Source organism: Sitophilus oryzae, unplaced genomic scaffold (genome assembly GCF_002938485.1).
Source record: "Sitophilus oryzae breed Bouriz unplaced genomic scaffold, Soryzae_2.0 scaffold_1318_pilon_pilon, whole genome shotgun sequence".
Lineage (NCBI taxonomy): Eukaryota > Metazoa > Arthropoda > Insecta > Coleoptera > Curculionidae > Sitophilus > Sitophilus oryzae.
The window spans coordinates 960,168-980,393 of NW_022145969.1; the positions used below are offsets into that span (position 1 = coordinate 960,168).

A 20,226-nucleotide genomic window follows, 5' to 3' on the forward strand; every position below is an offset into this window, starting at 1 on the left:
AGAGATTTTGGGTTATTTTAAATGACTGTGTTTATAGTATCTTCAGGAAATTTGAATAGAAGGATATAAAAATTATAATATTTTCGAAGAAAGTGTCATGGAAATTTTACTATGCAATTTTATTTTAACAATTCTATTTGAAAAACACATCTCCAACTAGAGGCCTCGATAAAACAACAATATTTATTTTAGAATAGCAAAAGTTTCATTGTATGAATATATTCATACAATCTCCTTCTTTATTTGAGTGAGATAATTGAACGTGCCATACCGACGACGGCAAGTGGAAAGCATATTTTATTTTAAGTTGAAACAAAAGCTTTCGCAAAATAAAGTAGAACAAATATCAAATAGAGAGCATAATTATATTGCGATATAACCGTTTCTCACCGAATCACCTCTACAGTATACACTTCGATTCCATCCTCGGATACAAAGAAAAGCTTATTTAAAACATATCCACGTGAATAAAATAAACAGGAATATATATTTCCGAATTCAAAAGCCTTTATTAGCTCGCCTGCTCCAGCTTGTTACACTACAACACCAACTTCTTAGAAACCATCTCGTTAACAAATTTTAATTAATAAATATTACAATAAAATCGGCGAAAACCATAATTAACAGGAAACAAAGATGTTCATTCAAAGAGCCGCTTTATTTTCGAGCAAGAAGATTCGAAATATCGTGTCAAACTGAGAATCTGCAAATTCGCCAGGAAATTCTGCAATTAAAATTTATACAAGCTAATAAAAAATTAACGCTAAAAAGTGTCACTTTCTCTAAACGGTAATCCATAATTTTCCAATTAAAAAAAACTTCGTTCAATAAAAACTTAATATAATGATGTTTTCATGCTCAGAGTAAACGATATTTACCAATAAAATGAAACAATGCGAATATTATACTGAGTGGAAAAAAGCAGAACACATAATATACAGGGTGGTCCGAACTGTATTCCGGAAACTTCAGCAGCATATTCTGCAGATAAAAATAAGTCAAACAGTTCGTATAAATGTATGTCCTAAAATGCTTAGTTCTAAATGCCGGTTCTGAATAGTATTAATACAGTTATGGTATAGTAATTATAAAACCATACAATGATAACAAGATAAAATTAATGAAAATATGGAAAATAATAATAATTATTAAATCCTGGCAGGTGAAACGTATCAGATATTTGTTAAATGGTACGTTAGAAGTTCATGAAGAACCGATGATTGTATTAAATCACCTGCTCCATCTGTCTAAATTATTTTCAGCATTACAGTGGGTGTTCTCCTTTTTTGTCACTCAGTACATTACTAAATTACTAAGAAAGACTTACCCTAAAAATGCATTTGTCAACCTAAAAAGAAGAAATATATTATTAATTAGATACACAGATAGAAAGACAGACTAGACAGGGTGTTAAAAATTCATTAAACAAAATTTCAAAAGAAAATTCTATAAATATGACAGTTTTATTTTTAACAAAATGAATTTTTAAAAAGTTCGAATTAACATGTATCTTAATAAATGATTCTGGATATTTCAATGTTTTTTTTCACAAAATACGCAAATATAAACAGGCATGAAGATAAATTCATATCCCCCTCTTGTTTCACAGAATCTCCATATTAAATAAAGCATTAAAAATATATATTATTCCATATCGATTCGATACATCCGACAAAACGATACGTTTTAGACATAATTTTATTTTACTTTAGAAACAGATGAAAATATAATACAAAAAAATACATTTGTCAGCATTTTCTTGTTTATAGAACGATATTTATGTCTCTCAAGGCAACGCCAATGAAATCGATTCATTGTAATTTTTTTGGAAATTCAAAGAAGAAAATACTTGAGGCTTCTCACCCAAATGACAATTTTTATTTATGTACCAACAGTTAAATATAACTTTAAAAAGTTTTACAAAATAGAGTTGGCAAAAATGATTTTTAATAAAAATTCAGATTTTTTTTTTGATTTTAATCGAAAACATTATTAATAATAATTAATCGGATTTCCAAATAATTAGGACTTAATTTAGATTTTAAAGTCCTTCAATAATATTTCAATATTCAAATAAAAAAAAATCACCTGATTTAAGTCCCCATAATGCCCACCCTTCACAAAAATAAAAATTAATTAAATACATTTTAAAACCAAACAATTATAATTAGGCAGGCATTTTAATTTTTTACTTGGAAAAATATCATCTATTGTCTCGTTTTAACCCGTCTTTTCGTTATTGTTAAAGACACCAGGTAAACTTGGCAAAATACATTGTTTTTGTAGCTTTTTTTAGAGCTAATTAATGATAAAATTTGCCTTTCCATGAGAAAAGCCTTTCTTGAAAGCTCTCAGACTTTCTGACAGTTTATATGGTCGAAGAGCGCCATTTAGGTTAATTAGAAAATATGAATTTAAGTCTGTATTCAATAATTTCACCGACAGTAGCGTGTAGATACAAAAAAAAAATTAAGCGAAGTAATATTATCTGAAGAATATTTTTGGTCTATTTTCCTGAAAAAAAAGTCTTTTTTGGACTTGTATCGATGTTACTCGTGGGGAAATATAGATATATAGATATGTCACCAAATAAATAGGGGAAATTATAAAATATTAATACTCTCTAAATGTCATTGAATTTGATGTAAACTTACTTCATACGTATATTAAGTTAGTTTCCAATGTTACGACTAGTTGATAAAAAATAATTACGCTCGGTTGAAAAAAAACGTAACGGAAATTCTTTTGTCAAATTTAAAGTGTTATATATTTCAGTCCTATTTTCATGATTTTTTTAACAAACTGTATATATAAATAAATTAACTTAACAGGTTAGTTGTTAGATTTCTTTCTGGCGTGCGTGGGTGAAGAAAAGCGTTTAACTAGTACTTGTGGACAATTTCCTCAAATAAACTGCCGGACATAATTATCGGGACAAGCAGCATTTTAGGGTAAATTTAAAGTGGAATATCTCTTGAACTAAAAAAGATTTTGGGATGCGGTTTGGACCAGGTTTTAGATGCATCTATTGTGATTAAGATACTATGTGGTTTTCGAAAATATATTCAGCGAATTCTCGTATACAGGGTGTTTTACAAGAGTGTGAAAATTTGACCAAGAATCTTTTTACCGCAAATTTGCAATTTTTAAAAAATCGAAATTTTTACCAAGTACGACTAATCTGTATTGAAATTAGAAAAAAAAAACAATTTGATCGGGTTTTTAATTTTTTTTGTTTTAAGGAAAATACGACGTTTTTTCGAAAAATATGCATTTTTATTCATACGATGGTCCTAAATAGTACAAAAAGCTTTGTACATTGTGCATATGCCAAAAAATTATTGATATAGAGTGTATCTAAAAGCAGATTACTAACACAAGTTAAAAAAAAACTTCAACATCAGAATAACATTTTTATTTATAAAATAAGTAGATAAATTATAATAAAATTTAAGTTTATTTAATATTAAATATATTTTTTGAACACCCTGTATACGTATCGGTCCAAATTTCTGTACAGCTAGTTTAAGATACACGCTATATCAATATATTGTGGGCCTATGCAAAATGTACAATGCCTTTTGTACCATTTAGGACCAAATGTATGACTATAAATGCATATTTTTCGAAAAAAAACTCGTATTTTCCTTAAAACAAAAATTTAAAAAAACCCACCGAATTGTTTTTTTTTCTAATTTCAATACAAATTAGTCGTACATAGTTAAAATTTCGATTTTTCAAAAATTGTAAACTTTCGGTAAAAAAGATTCTTAACCAAATTTGTACACTATTATAAAACACCCTGTATACGAGAATTCGCTAAATATATTTTCGAAAACCACATAGCATCTTAATCACAATAGATGCGTCTAAAACCTGGTCCAAACCGCATCCCAAAATCGGAGAGAAAAAAGAGCATATATTGTTTACAGTCCCGCAATTTTGCGGAACCGCGGGATTGAGTGCTTTAATCCCGCGGGTTTGCGGGATTGAGATTTTGGTGCGGGATTGCATTCCCTAGTTGGTATATTTTAAATAATAAATTGCATTTCGCTCTTAAAAATTAACCAAGGCATGCGTAGACATGAAACAAAAAAGAAAATGCTCAAAATACATGGCTCTGACCGAAAATTAATGTTTTGGGAAAATTTTCTCACGACAGGGTGTTTTAAAGATAAAGGAAAAAATAACCCTTCGATGAACCCCGTAAAATAAGCTAAATACTAAAGTTTATCAAAAACTGAGCATATATAAATTAAAGTAGATATATTTATCTACAGTTTGCTAAAAAAAATCACGAAAATAGGGCTAAAAATAATACAACACTCTAAATTTGACGTAAAAATTTTCCTTGCTTTCTTTTTGCATCTGAGAGTATAAAACTGTTTATATCGTTGCATTATGTAAAAATGAAAATGGGGAATAATTACGCTTTAAAAATATTAGAGACTGAAATGTCATAATATATCTCACTATACCATAGATATGTCTTTGTACACTTGATTAAAGATTTTGGCAAGAGTTTGGAATATTATGTGATCCCTGTAAATGTCAATTCAAAATAAACAATAGAACACAATGCGTATCTAAATTTATATAACGGGTACTGTTATTAAGATTTAACTGATAAGGTAAAATAATTTTTAGCCATAGGTTGAACTTTGACACAGCCGTATCATCTTATGAACACGGTAATTATTATTATAATTAATTGTGATTAAGCTGGGACCACATTAGGTCACACGCCCCGCCACGCCATGCCTGGCCAACCCACGTCATGAACACATGTGCGTATGTTTTTCCATTTAATTACATGTGTTGCGTACTAGAGATGAGCAGAAAATCGCAAACTGCGATTTAATCGCAGCGATTGTAAATTCGCAATCGCAACCTGTGATTCCTTTCCATAGTAAACTGCGACTTGCGATTGAAACATATATCTGCCGATTTTGGATTTTTAGGCAACCAATATTACACCAGTTGCGATTTGCAATCGCAGTGGGCACCGCGAACGAAGAGGCTGCGAACGAAAATCACAGCATTGCGATTTTCGTTCGCACCGGCGTGGCGTTGCATCGACACGGCATCGGCACTGAGAAGCCGAACGATGAGCGGCGAACGAAAATCGCAATATTGCGATTCTCCTACGCCCTGGCCGGCGGCGGCGCGTCTTCAACACGGCAGTGGACAGGCGAGCGAGTGAGCTGAACGAAAATCGCAGCTCAGCATCCCAGCATTGCGATTGCGATTTTCGTTGGCACCGGCGCGGCATCAGGAGTAGGGCACGCCAACGAGAACGGCGCGATTGCGATTTCGTTCGCAGCTCCCAACACATCGGCTAGAACTAGAATCGCAAAATCACATTCGCAATCAGGGCCCCGTAATTTTATGAAGCGTTGGAAAATGGAACTTATATATGTTTATATACCGTATAATATATATAATTTATTAGTTTTAAATTTTGATAATAGTTTTAGATTTATAATATAATTATGGATTGAGAAGGGTTAAAAAATTCTTTTGTTTCGGTTATGACTAATTATAGTTACAGTTGCTCCCAGGTAATGATTCAGGTAAAATGATTCATAAGGACAGTTTTGGATTCAAATTATAAAAAATTATCTATTTTTATCCTTTATTTACTAGAAGATATAGAGCATGGAAAAAAGTGCCCTTTTATTTATTATATTTTGTTATATATTATATTATTATAAACATTTTATAACAATCCATAATATAATATAATTTTCTGGAATATACTAACAGTTGTGGATCAGCTCACTATGTTAATTTAAATACATCCTTTACAATCAGTTTTTTCATTTTAGAGAAATTTTAAATATAATAAAATGTCATATTGTCCTTTATTTATCTAAAAGTTGGAAAGTTTGCACTCGGCTTCTTTTGAGTTACATATAAAAGAAAATGTTTTAAAAGAAAACAAGATAAAATAAACAGTTTTTTTTCTAGTTATCTGAATTAAGGTTGGCGGCAACCTTTTTATAATAAATTTTTCGTTAGTATACCTACTGTCTAAAAGCACATTCCGAATATTTTGAACATTTTATGTATTTTTAATTTCCCTTTTAAATTTATTCGGCCTGTTCTAATCAAAAATGTTTTAAAAAGGAAACTGTTATTTGTGGATTTTTTTTGGTGGGTAATTGATGAAAATTTTAAGTGCAATATGTGTGCAGCAAAAATATCATAAAAAACACGCACTACAAATTTTAAAAGGCACATGGCATCGAAAACACCCAACAGTTTCTTTGTAAGTTTTATTTAAAAAAATTATTCCGCTATTTATTCTGTTTTTTATTAGAAATTTTGGGATTGAGCTTCCCAGATTACAGCGTACCAATTTAAAAATATCAAAATCGCAATCGCAGGTTACAGTCGCAGCGATTTATAAATCACAATCGCAGTTTCAACTGCGATTGGAAAATCGCAGTTTTGCTCATCTCTATTGCGTACACACTCGGGCTCACGCAACCCCACGCCACGCCATCTCACGCTATCACACGTGTGATGGGCGATTCGTCTGTCCCAGATCTCATGTGTACACTCTTTCCCGCGTCGCAACACGTGGGTACACGTGGGCTTACGTGGGATAGCGTGGCGTGTGGCCTAGTGGAGTCCCGGCTTTAAGTCCACGTTTTATATATAACATCGTCGTATTATATATTATAATAAAATTTTTATATAGCTGTAAATAATTAATTTAGTAAAAAAATCGCTGTTCCGACTCTAAAAGGCATCAAATTGTAAAACCTGTCTTATCCCAAAAACGTAGTTTCGAGATAAAATGCAAAAACTGTTTAGGCAAATGTTTGAAGCGTTATTAAGAGGCCTTTTTACGTAAAACCGTTGTAAATGTACAGGGTAGGTCAAATTCGACGCTTTTAAATGGAAACACCCTTTTCTATAGGAGATAGACAAAAACTAATATCGGTGTCTGGAGCTCAATTTTTGTCAAAAACATAATGGTGAAAACCGCATATCGATATCTGTTACCGTTTCGGAGTTACGGGGTGTTTTTCAAAAATATGCATTTTTTAACAAATCGCTGTAACTTTTGCTATGGAAAATTTTGTATTTTTATGAAAACATTTCAAAGCACCTTTTTACGTAGAATTTAATGGTTTAAGTATAATTTTTTTTAAATATATAATTTAAGAATTATCAACAAAAAATTTGATTTTTTATATGGGACACCAGTATATTTTTAATTTATTGAAAGAATTTAAAATTACCTTTCCAAAAATATAACACACTTGATATTTTGTTCGATTCCTCTTCCAAATATAGAGTATATAAAAATTCGCCCGCTTTAAATAAGTAGGCTTTGAACGGCTCCGGCTGTAATGCAAAAAAAATCTAGCTGTGAGCATCAATTAAAACGAAAATAATATTTGCTATGAGAGTTGCAGAATTTTATAACAATTTAAAATATATTTAACAACATCAACACATTTAAACTAAATCTAATAACAATAAAAATAAATAGCAAACCAAGACATGAGATTTTGCTACAAGTTTTCGACATATCGACCGTCTCATTAATTCAGTGGGGGTGAAAGATACCCTCTCATAACTGCTAAGTATTTCTAATGCTTGTCTAGATTATACGAAAGAATAAGGAACCGTTATTCTTCCGCAAATATATCCATAGGATTAGATCCATGGGCACTAAGTCAGGCGGCCTCGACGGCCAACGGCTGGGATCTTGGTTAGCTATTCAATTATTCTTGAAATTGGCTGCAAAAATTTGCTGATAACTTCAGCGTTTAAAGGCGGTGCGTCGTCTTGCTGGAAAGGGCATATGTATCATCAATAAGGGGTCCAAAGCCTACTAGTTAAAAGTGGAGAACTTTTAAAAATTCTGTATTTCGAAGGGGATTTTAACAAAATATCAAGTGTGCTATATTTTTGGAAAGGTAATTTTAAATTCTTTTCAGTTAATTAAAAATATAGAGGGTGTCCCAAATAAAAAAACAATTTTTCTGTTGATAACTCTTAAAATATTAATTTAAAAAAAAATATACTTAAACCATTAAATTCTACGTAAAAAGGTGCTTTGGAAATGTTTTCATAGAAATACAAAATTTTCCATAGCAAAAAAGTTACAGCGATTTGTTAAAAATGCACATTTTTGAAAAACACCCCGTAACTCCGAAACAGTAACAGATATTGATGTGCGGTTTTCACTAGCGATGGGAACTATCGAATGAATTGGGGACTAATGAATGGGGACTATCGAATGGTTACTGAATGAATGATTTCAACTATCGAATGGTTTTATTCGAATAAAATCATTCATTCATTTGTATACTAAAGCATAATAATGTGACAACCTCGCCGTGCGACTAAATGGTTATCGTTGAGCCACGACTATCGAATGCTTTTGATAAATGAAATTTAGTATTCGTTTGATTTTTGTGTGCGTCAGTGCATTATTAGTTCTTTCCAAATTTTTATAATTTCACCTTATAAATACTGTGCTATAAAATATTTAAAATACTAAAATAGTTTTTTTTAATTGACGATTGTGTGCGTGAAAATTTGTGTGATTTTCCGTAGCCCGATCTTTCAATTATTTTATTTTATATGGTATATCTATATGGTCTATTTTTTAATAGGAAATTTTGAAAAGTAGCAATTTTTAAGAGAGATGAGATGAACTTAGAATTAATTTTAAAAATACATATTTGTATTTTAGATGTTTTAATAATATGAATTAGTTGAACTTAATAATCATATTTAAGTAATGTGGTTAAGTAAATGGGGTTATCGAACTCAAACTATGGGGTGAGAAAATTAAATTTTTGCTACTACGTAAAAAAATGTTTATATTAAATTATTTTAAATTTTGTTGTTAATAGGTATAACAAATTATTACTGTTATTATTATTTTTATTAAACCAGTCTTTGCTTAAAAACATTAAAAATCATTTTCCTACATCCAAAATAACAAGTATTATTGCAGTGTAACAACAGAATATTAATAAAAAAATGCAAAATATATATAGACATACTATCCCTAACTAACTAAAGCCAAACAATAATATTCTTTGCTAATATAAACTAATACCAAAATATGGCAACAGCGCCCTTCATAATGTATTTTCTGTGTAAATACTAGCACCTCAATAAAAAAAATAATGTGCCCTTATCTATATCTGACTCCGCAAAAAATCAAACATGTCGGCTTCTTTCATAGCAATGCCACCGACCGCTGTCGGGTTTCTCGGAAAGAAACCTACGTCGCCGGGCGACAACTAAAATTCAGTTAATATTTTATTATAATCGATCCTGACGAATAAATGAATTTCATAAATGAATGAATTTTATAAATGAATGGTTTTTGCCTCCGAATTACTAGAATACAATATTTCAAGGCGGATGACGCATCTATTCGATAATTTTTATTCGAATAGTTTTCAACGAATGTTTTTTTACTAGCTATCGAATTATTCGAATGAATTGCAACTATCGAATGTTTCGATAGTATTCATTCGATAGTTCCCACTACTAGTTTTCACCATCATGTTTTTGATGAAAATTGAGCTCCAGGCACAGATATTAGTTTTCGTCTATCTCCTATAGAAAAGGGTGTTCCCATTTAAAAGCGTCGAATTTGACCCACCCTGTACATTTATTTACTCAGTAGTTTTATACAGGTACGGACGAAAAGTTGTTACTCTTCAAACCAATTAAAAAATATGTAGGTGGAGCCCACTACAAGTAGGTGTCATATTGACGTCAAATTCAAATTTCTCATGTTAAAAAACTTCCAGACATTAATTTTCATCCAAATATCGACGTTAGCTCAGAAATTATTTGGAAAAAATCGATATAAAAATGAAACTTCTACACCCTGTATCTCCAAAATAGGACATACATTTATACGATCTTTTTAACTTATTTTTATTTGCAGAATGTCACCGAAGTTTCCGGAATACAGTTCGGACCACCCTGTATATTTAGGCCATTTTTTATAAATGGATAAGGCGGGTTTTGCAACTTGACGCCACAATTATTGTTCAAATAGTTCTTATACCGCTGCAATTCGTAAAAATAATACGTAAGGAGAAAATTACGCTCGAAAATCCAGAGAAATGTACAAATGTTGACGCAAAAGATGTTATTAATGCTAAACGAAACTATGTCGGAGAAATTAGAGACAGGAATTTCATTTATCTGTATATACGACAGATATATTCATTTGCTTGATTAAACATTTTGACAAGACCTCGGAATGTTATGTCTTCCTTGTTAAGTGTTAATTCCAAATAAATAATAGAAATTCTATCGGAACCGAAAATTCCTTTGACAAAAAAATGTTGCGACTTAAAGGGGGTTTCTATGGTTTTTAGGCAAGTACTTTAATAATTTAACTAGTTAAGACTTTAGTCCACGTAAAGGAATAAAAATTATTGTATATTATTGCAAAACAATTAATATAGTATTATAAGTACAAGCGCTTAAGTACCTGAGATTTTTTGAAATTTAGCTAATATGGTAAAATAAGTGTGATAGAGAAAATCTAAAGAATAGTTTATAAATCTAATATTACCAGAAAGATCACGATCCTGAAAATGAATTTACTTAATTAAATTTATCACCTGAAAATTTATTTACGAGAGCTGAATTTTATGTTTTGCATATAGAATACAGTAGGCGCCTGTGAAGGTATAATCAAATGTTAAAATTAACTGTCATCTTTAGTTAACTTAAGACCGCTTATTTTAAAGCTGTACCCAAACTGAATTTCAGTCGAAAAATGGAATTAAATCGAGAAAATGTTCGCGCAGTAATTTTTGACAATTTTCGACAACCCTCATACTGCTCCTCGAAATTTCTTGACCTTTCCTTAACATCGAATTGTTAGATATTCCAAAATTGAAAATAAATGGAAGCACCATACGTAACGCTTTTATAATATGACTTTAGCCGAAGTTTTGCTCCATTCCACATTCAAATATTTACATTTAAATTCACTTTGAAATGTTCTTATTTATCTAAAGTGTAATCCACGGATTCCGGGCCCAGCTAGAGGTTTTTTTTCATTAACGTTTGAATTTTTTGATAATTTCAACTCATTTAGAATAAAAATTGAAACAAACGAAGCTCGTAACTCGGCTGTCCGACTTTTTGACGAAAAATCCAATATGCAAATTAATTATTGAATATCATACCGTACATTAAATATATGCAGAATTGTAATCTAGTTATTAAATATATAATTACATATCCATAAATGCACTTATTACACTCGAAACTAGATTAAAAAAGCTTTTAAGGATAATATATGATATAGTAGTTTCGGAAATGCATTATAAATTGAAAACAATGCTTTTACAGAAGCCACTTAATTTTTATGAACATTATTAACTGAAAATAGGTAAAATTAAAACGGGCTTCGTGGCATAATAAGCAATTTTTTTGCAGAGAAAATGACATGAACCTTTTAGACAACTTGTTAACCCGAATGGAACAGTATGCTAATAATTTGGAAGCATTGGTACAAGATAGAACAAAAGATTACTTGGAGCAGAAGCGCAAATGCGAGGAACTATTGGACCAGCTTTTGCCAAAATCCGTTGCACAACAGCTGATTATGGGGGAATCGGTTACAGCTGAGGCTTTTGACTCTGTCACAATTTACTTTAGCGACATCGTTGGTTTTACAGCTCTATCGGCTGAAAGTACACCTTTGGAAGTTGTCGATCTATTAAATAACCTGTACGGACTTTTTGACTCTAGAGTTGAACACTATGAAGTATATAAGGTAACGAAAAATACTTATAACCAAATATTAAAGTATCTAAAAGTTTGGACTTTCTACGACATACATGAAATGCTCCCTAAATTTACAATGCTTCTCCTCAATTGCTACATATACAGAGAAGACCAGGCTACTAGTAACATGGCAAGTTGCCGGACGAATTTACGTTTACCCAATTTGCGTTCGTACTCGAGATTCACTGCCGGCTAGTCGGCTAGTCAGGCAGTACGCAGTTGCAGTTGTGCTTGGACGGGTCGGTCGTGACAGACTAGGAATACGACGCGAGGAGTATTTATTATTTTCATTTTAAGTGTTTACCTTCACTATAAGAAAACGTTTTAACAAGTGTTGAAAAAGACCACCTTCTTGTGCTAGACAAAAGCCTAGGCGGTCGTAAAATCCCCGTCTGACATTGGCTAACATATTAGGGCTAATAGTTTGGAAAGCCTCTCGTATTTTTACTTGAAGCTCATCCAGATTATTAACCTTATTATGACCATACAGTTTGGGTTTTACATAACTCCACAAAAAGAAATCATTGGGAGAAAAATCTGGTGATCTAGCGGGCCACAAAATAGTTCCATATCCACTAATTAAACGGTTAAACACTTGCTTTAACTCTTGTTCTTCATTAATCAACACATCACGCTTCTTGTGTTTTTGTAATAGTTCTTGATATAGTAGGTAAAGATAGAATTGCCCTGTTTACAAAAGTTTGTGGCAAAATTGTTTGTATATCCCGATAAGACCTTTTACAATTTGAATTTTCTCACGAACTTCATAAACATCTATTATTTTACTTAAAAAATAAATTTTACACGAGAACTGTCGCGAGAATCTATCTATTCGTTTTGGCTATTAAAACACGAATAAATACAAATTATGAAACATTCTTATCACATATCTACCTATTTTTATTTTATTGCATTTTTTCGGCTGCTTTTTATCCGGCGGACGGGTATACGCTAATTCGTCCGGTTCTGCCTATGTTACTACTACGGTGGTCCGGTCTGTATACAGTCTAGATAATTAAAAATATTTACCGTGATCAAAAAATTAAGTAAATGTTAAAATATAAGATAAATGTTACAAATAAAGACATAGTACTATTCAGTGTGAATGCTCTATCTTTTGCTCTATATTTTTAGTTTTTTTTAGCACTGCTCTAGTTTTATTTTATTCACTTTCTGAGTGGCAATTTGAGAAAACCTACTTGAAAAATTGCGAACTTTCATAGAATATATAAAAATACTATAGTATAAAGTAGTATAAATATGAATTCTTATTCGTGTAACATCTAATAAGTTCTTATGTTTAAATAAAACAAAAATGTGAATTTTTCACTGTATTTAAAAATTTCAGAAAAAAAACTCAATCTCTATTTAAATTAATTATATTAAGGAAATAATTATAATGAAGGAAAATTTAATTTCCTTATGGAATTTGAGAGAACAGACTTGAAAAACTGCGATTGTTCGTAGAGTAGATAAAAAGTATTATAGTATAAAGTAGTATAAGTATGCATTCTTATTCATGTAACGGATAATAAATCAGTAACATTAAAAATATGTATTACAGTACAGGTAAAGTTCAATCTAGATTATAAGTTCGTGTGTTTAAATAAAATAAAAAAGTGAACTTTCCTCTATCTTTAAAGGTTTCAGAAAAAAGCTCAATCGATTTAAATTAATTATATTATAGTCCATAAGGATAATAATTACAAAAAAACATTACATTAAAAATAGTAATCCTAATTAATTATTAAAGAAAATAAAAAAGGATAAATGTTAAAGAGATGAGTGTTACAAATAAACGGATGGTACTCTATACTCTATATGAAAGCTATATCTTTTACTCTATATTTTTAGTTAGTACTGCTCTAGTTTTATTTTGTTCACTTTCTGAGTGACAATTTGAGAGAACAGACTTGAAAAATATGCGAATTATAGAGTAAGTAAAAAACACTATAGTATAAAGTAGTATAAGTATGTATTCTTATTCATGTAATGTATAATAAATCGGTAATATTAAAAGTATGTATTACGAACTTTCATAGAATATATAAAAATACTATAGTATAAAGAGTATAAATATGAATTCTTATTCGTGTAACATCTAATAAGTTCGTGTGTTTAAATAAACAAAAATGTGACTTTTCACTGTATTTAAAAATTTCAGAAAAAAAGCTCAATCTATTTAAATTAATTATATTAAGGAAATAATTATAATGAAGGAAAATTTAATTTCCTTATGGAATTTGAGAGAACAGACTTGAAAAACTGCGATTCTTCGTAGAGTAGATAAAAAGTATTATAGTATAAAGTAGTATAAGTATGCATTCTTATTCATGTAAAGGATAATAAATCAGTAATATTAAAAATATGTATTATAGTACAGGTAAAGTTCAATCTAGATTATAAGTTCCTGTGTTTAAATAAAATAAAAAAGTGAACTTTCCTCTATCTTTAAAGGTTTCAGAAAAAAGCTCAATCTATTTAAATTAATTATATTATAGTCCATAAGGATAATAATTACAAAAAAACATTACATTAAAAATAGTAATCGTAATTAATTATTTATGAAAATAAACAAGGATAAATGTTAAAGAGATGAGTGTTACAAATAAGCGGATGGTACTCTATACTCTATATGAAAGCTATATCTTTTACACTATATTTTTAGTTAGTACTGCTCTAGTTTTATTTTGTTCACTTTCTGAGTGACAATTTGAGAGAACAGACTTGAAAAATATGCGAATTATCATAGAGTAAGTAAAAAACACTATAGTATAAAGTAGTATAAGTATGTATTCTTATTCATGTAATGTATAATAAATCAGTAATATTAAAAGTATGTATTACGAACTTTCATAGAATATATAAAAATACTATAGTATAAAGAGTATAAATATGAATTCTTATTCGTGTAACATCTAATAAGTTCGTGTGTTTAAATAAAACAAAAATGTGAACTTTTCACTGTATTTAAAAATGTCAGAAAAAAAGCTCAATCTATTTAAATTAATTATATCAAGGAAATAATTATAATGAAGGAAAATTTAATTTCCTTATGGAATTTGAGAGAACAGACTTGAAAAACTGCGATTCTTCGTAGAGTAGATAAAAAGTATTATAGTATAAAGTAGTATAACTATGCATTCTTATTCATGTAACGGATAATAAATCAGTAATATTAAAAATATGTATTACAGTACAGGTAAAGTTCAATCTAGATTATAAGTTCGTGTGTTTAAATAAAATAAAAAAGTGAACTTTCCTCTGTCTTTAAAGGTTTCAGAAAAAAGCTCAATCTATTTAAATTAATTATATTATAGTCCATAAGGATAATAATTACAAAAAAAACATTACATTAAAAATAGTAATCGTAATTAATTATTTATGAAAATAAACAAGGATAAATGTTAAAGAGATGAGTGTTACAAATAAGCGGATGGTACTCTATACTCTATATGAAAGCTATATCTTTTACTCTATATTTTTAGTTAGCACTGCTCTAGTTTTATTTTGTTCACTTTCTGAGTCACAATTTGAGAGAACAGACTTGAAAAATATGGGAATTATCATAGAGTAGGTAAAAAACACTATAGTATAAAGTAGTATAAGTATGTATTCTTATTCATGTAATGTATAATAAATCAGTAATATTAAAAATATGTATTATAAGTTGTCCACTTTCTGAGTGGCAATTTGAGAGAACAGACTTGAAAAATATGCGAATAATCATAGAGTAGATAAAAAACATTATAGTATATAGTAGTATAAGTATGCATTCTTATTCATATAAGGGTTAACAAATCAGTAATCTTAAAAATGCGGATTATAGTACAGGAAAGCTTCAATCTAGATTAAAAGTTCGTGTGTTTAAAATAAAAAAGTGAACTTTTCTCCGTATTTCACGATTTGAGAAAAAAAATCAACCTAATCCTTTATAATAATTATATACACAGTGTTTCAAAAAACATGTGCCATCTCTCGTGGGGAGATACCTCACGTAAAAATAAGATTTATTTTTCATATCAACATAGGTCCGATTCTATTTTGTTTCGTAGCTACAGGGTGTTAAAGTCTTAATATTTTTTCGGTTTATTATAATTTTCTTCCAAGTACTATTAGCGTTTCGAATGAAATTTTGAGAGTAAAAGTTACTATAAATGCGACATATTTTAAAACTAAAAAGTGTCCACATATTCACCAGGGACGTGCATATGGGAATATATTATCACTGGAATTAGTAATAGTACTTTAGAGTTACAGGATGTTAAAACTTTTTAAAATTAGGTTTTTTGTAATTATCTTAAATACCATTATTTTTTATTTGAAATTGCTGTAGGTTAGACTAACAGTAATAATAACTAATAGTAGTAATAAATTAGGTAAAATATATAATTTATTAATTTTATTTTTATTTGAATTTTATTAATTATTGTGATTAATAAAATTGCGTTTATCTCATCAAGGAGGCCGATTTCGACAAAATATCAAGAGATAACTTTTAATTGGCACTCAACAGCCTACACAACTTTAATATCAGAAGAAAAAGTCAGTGGCGCACTTTTTTTTTAATATTCCAGTGATAACCCCACATGCACGTTCCTGATGAATTTATCGCCACATTTTTAGCATTAAAATATTATCACTTATAGTAATTTTTAACCTCAAAATTTCATTCGAATCACTTGTAAGAAAATTATAATAAATCGAAATATTATTAAGATTTTAACACCCTGTAGCTACGAAACAAAGCAGAATCGGACCATTTTGCGTGAAGAATCTCCCCACGAGAGATGGAACATTAAAAGGTCAGTAAAGTGGTAGTACTTCTAAAAAAATGTCACTCTAATAATTGTTGGGCTTTAGGTGGAAACAATTGGCGATGCTTACATGGTCGCATCAGGTTTGCCGGAGCGCAATGGGCTAAAACACGCCTACGAAGTGGGCCGCATGGCCCTTGACCTTCTGAGCTCGGTGAAAAAATTTAAAATACCCCACCGTCCCGACACGCCACTGCGTCTACGCATAGGCCTCCACAGCGGGCCAGTGGTGGCGGGAGTGGTCGGCCACAAGATGCCTCGCTACTGTCTTTTCGGCGACACTGTCAACACGGCATCCAGAATGGAACAGAACGGTCAACCGCTCAAAATCCATATCAGCAGCGCCACAAAGGCTATTCTGGACAAGGTCGGAAGGTTCGACATTGAGCTCAGAGGAGAAGTAGAGATGAAGGTAAGATTTTAGTATTTTCTGTCTTATAAATGCACTCACCCGCACGAAAAACGGGCACCTAAACCCTCGGACAAACCCTTAACTAGTACTCGTAACTCTAGCACAGATTATAAACTTATCGTCAAAAGCATTGTTTTTCGTGGTTACAAAATTCGGAGTCGCGCACTAGTTAGGTGACTAGTTTGCGCACATAGCACGCCCACTTATGGCCTCTAAAATTGTGCACAGCGCCTGACCGGCCCAGTTATTACGCTGTTTAAACGCGAGTTTATTTCTGCGCACAGGAAATTTTACTCGTTTGCACATCGTCATAAAAACAATTTTCGTACCACGAATTAGGGACTAGATTTTTATCTGTATACTTATAGGATACCTAATCTGTGGTACTAGAGCCACAGATTAGGTATCATATAAGTATCCGTAAAATACCAATAAACAGCGTAATAGAGAGATATAGCTAAACCGAATAGCGTGCATGGACGTTAATAAGACCAGGTGTTATTTCCTTTACGTGAGGTGGTATTAACTCTCTTCATTTATAGTTATCGGATCGGAAAGAATTCGGATCGCGTCGCGTCCGCTATTTAAACTTAACCTAACTTTGAATTTAAAATTTTGAAATTGTTTTGTTTACTAGGCATTTTAAAACTAAAGGGCTCAAGTGCTTATTTCCAGTGCTTAATTGTTTAACGTCTGCCAATGGGTTTAGGACAACAGGCAACAAATTCTCTTAGAAGGGCTAAGTCGTCATCTGCTGTAAACCTAAGACTCTTTATAGGTTCTTTAGTATTGGAAGCGGTGGAATCCATATTTTGGGCCATATTTATTTAATTAAAACTAATCCCAGCTACTTAAATATCAAATTACTTAATAAAACTAAAGCAATAATTCAAAACAATTCAAACATAACCTAAAATAAAAGATCTCGCCGGCCGGCTCCGGTTGTCCAATACCCGCACATGCCCATTTAAGCAATTTTTAAACGTTATCAGAGGTTATTTAGAAAGAGCGCTTGGTGTAACTGATCCGCAAATTACGTCAGGCGGTAACGTTATTAGCGGGTGTTGCGTTGACTCGCACATATCGTAACCATGATAAGGTACGCGTAAATACTGGATGACGCTATTCGGTTTTCCGATATCTCTCTAATAACTGTGCCGGTCAGGCGCTGTGCACAATTTTAGAGGCCATAAGTGGGCGTGCTATGTGCGCAAACTAGTCACCTAACTAGTGCCCGATTCCGAAAATTGGAACCACGAAAAAGAATAAAGAAAAAACAAAGATTATAATCTGTATAATCTGTGCCCAGGGTGTCAAATATCCCTAAACAAGCATATTTAATGGCACCAACGACCTACGTCCAATGGATATTTTGTTTTAACGAAATTAGTAAAATTGCGGTACAAAATTCCGGACGATAATTTAGAAAAAGATACTAAAAAGTCAAATAACCTAACTACAAATTGTTTAAAAAATCATCAAAATCGGATCACTAGAACAAAATATAATAAACTTTAAAATACATCGAAGTTTTAAGGTGCCCGTTTTTCGTGCCGGTGAGTGTACAAGTATTTTAATTGGTAATATAGTTCGCCCCAGAAGCACGCCCATGTGTTATTTTGCGAAAAAAAAATGTAACGCTTTTATATATCTTTTTATACAACATTTTTTGATAAGTAAGCCCTAGGAGTATTCTCCCGAATGAAATGTGAAATCATGGGCTAAAAGCTATATAGGTTTTTAGCTCATGATCAAAAAGTTTTAATCAAGTTCACTTACATTTTCAACAGCAAACTAAAAATTACTTCCATATGTTTCTGTCCATGAATTGATCATGAATGAATCACTACATCGCATCAATATGTCCTAAAAAAATAGATACATATTAAAATATTATGAGAAATATAGAAAGAAATGAATGTGGGACTTACCGAATTAACATCATTAATACGGGACTTAAAAATTCTGTTCTTTCAATTCAACATCACTGAGGCTTGGTAACATCTAAAGCTAAAATAAATTATTAGAAATTAGCTAAATTTATAAAAAATTAAACAGTTAAACAAAACGAGATTTGGTATATTAGTATAAGACATAACATAGGATTGATTCAATTGTTTTTGGCCACTTCCTGTTTCACCGGAAATGACTACAACTTTTGATTTGTAAATGCCACCCTCGGTATTTTTTTACTTTATTCGATGGAAACTGACACTCTGAGTAGAATGACATATCATATGTCAAGTTTTGACATTTTCGCTTAAAAACAAATCGTTCTTGAACGTAATTTTCAATCTCGAGTGATATGGCTGCGTTAAAAACACTAATTTTCAATCAAAGAGTCTTGGAAAAATAGATTTGATCATCTAATGTTTTTCGTGTCTTGTCCTGGCCGGTTAAAACATGACCAAATCGTATTTTTAATCATATCTCATTTTTTTCAAATGGAACAAGGGTGGCTCATAATTTGGTACCACACACTTGGTATTTCGAGTGAAACTGTCGTTATGAATTGCATGTTGCAATTTCAAATAAATCATATGCGAAAATGTCAAAAGTTGACATATGATATGTCATTCTATTCAGAGTGTAATTTTCTATCGAATAAAGTAAAAACAAATACCGACGGAGTTATTTACAAATCAAAAGTTCAAACAAGAAGTGACCAAAAATAATTGAATACGTTAATCAATCCTAATTTATGTCATATACTAACCTACCAAATTTCTTTTTTTATCTGAAAAAATAAAAAAGTTATAGGGGTAGGCCACTTTTGAGACGCAACCGGTATATTTTGTAAAGAAATTAAAAATGGCATAAATACATAATTATTTTTATTTGATTCAATTTTCAAGTCTCTTAATTTCGCTTTTCATTCGCATAATATCGTTATATATTTTGTGGACCGTGTCTCATGGAAGCTGACAAACCTGAGATTTGCGAAAAAACATATTTTCCAGATCGTTTTTACGCTCTTCACTCCAAATATTTATCGATCTGGAGATATAAAATAATAAAATCTTCACTTGTTGAAAAGCTCTTCGAAACAAAATCTATTTATTTCTAATTTAAAAAATGTTTAGTCTTAATATCTTAAGTTAGTAAACAGTTGGCAAGCAGGAAAGTTTTAGGTTTAAAAGTGATTAAAATTTATGAAATAATAAGAGAATTATATTATGATATAAACTCATAATT

General features: G+C 30.8%; 1 protein-coding gene and 1 long non-coding RNA gene across 2 annotated transcripts in view; one reads left to right on the plus strand and one right to left on the minus strand.

Annotated features, from left to right (window-relative positions):
- The window catches only part of LOC115875063 (atrial natriuretic peptide receptor 1-like), a 46,293-nt gene that overhangs the window by 18,556 nt on the left and 7,511 nt on the right, over nt 1-20,226 (plus strand). The window contains exons 12-13 of the mRNA XM_030890413.1: nt 11,452-11,791; nt 16,666-17,031. Coding sequence (XP_030746273.1) covers nt 11,452-11,791; nt 16,666-17,031 — 706 coding nt within the window. The remainder of the gene's footprint in view (nt 1-11,451; nt 11,792-16,665; nt 17,032-20,226) is intronic.
- LOC115875068 lies at nt 1,328-19,049 on the minus strand. Its single transcript, XR_004048964.1, has 3 exons — nt 18,963-19,049; nt 18,811-18,897; nt 1,328-1,348 (listed from the first exon to the last, which is right to left on the minus strand). It is a non-coding gene; the product is annotated as an uncharacterized LOC115875068 (long non-coding RNA).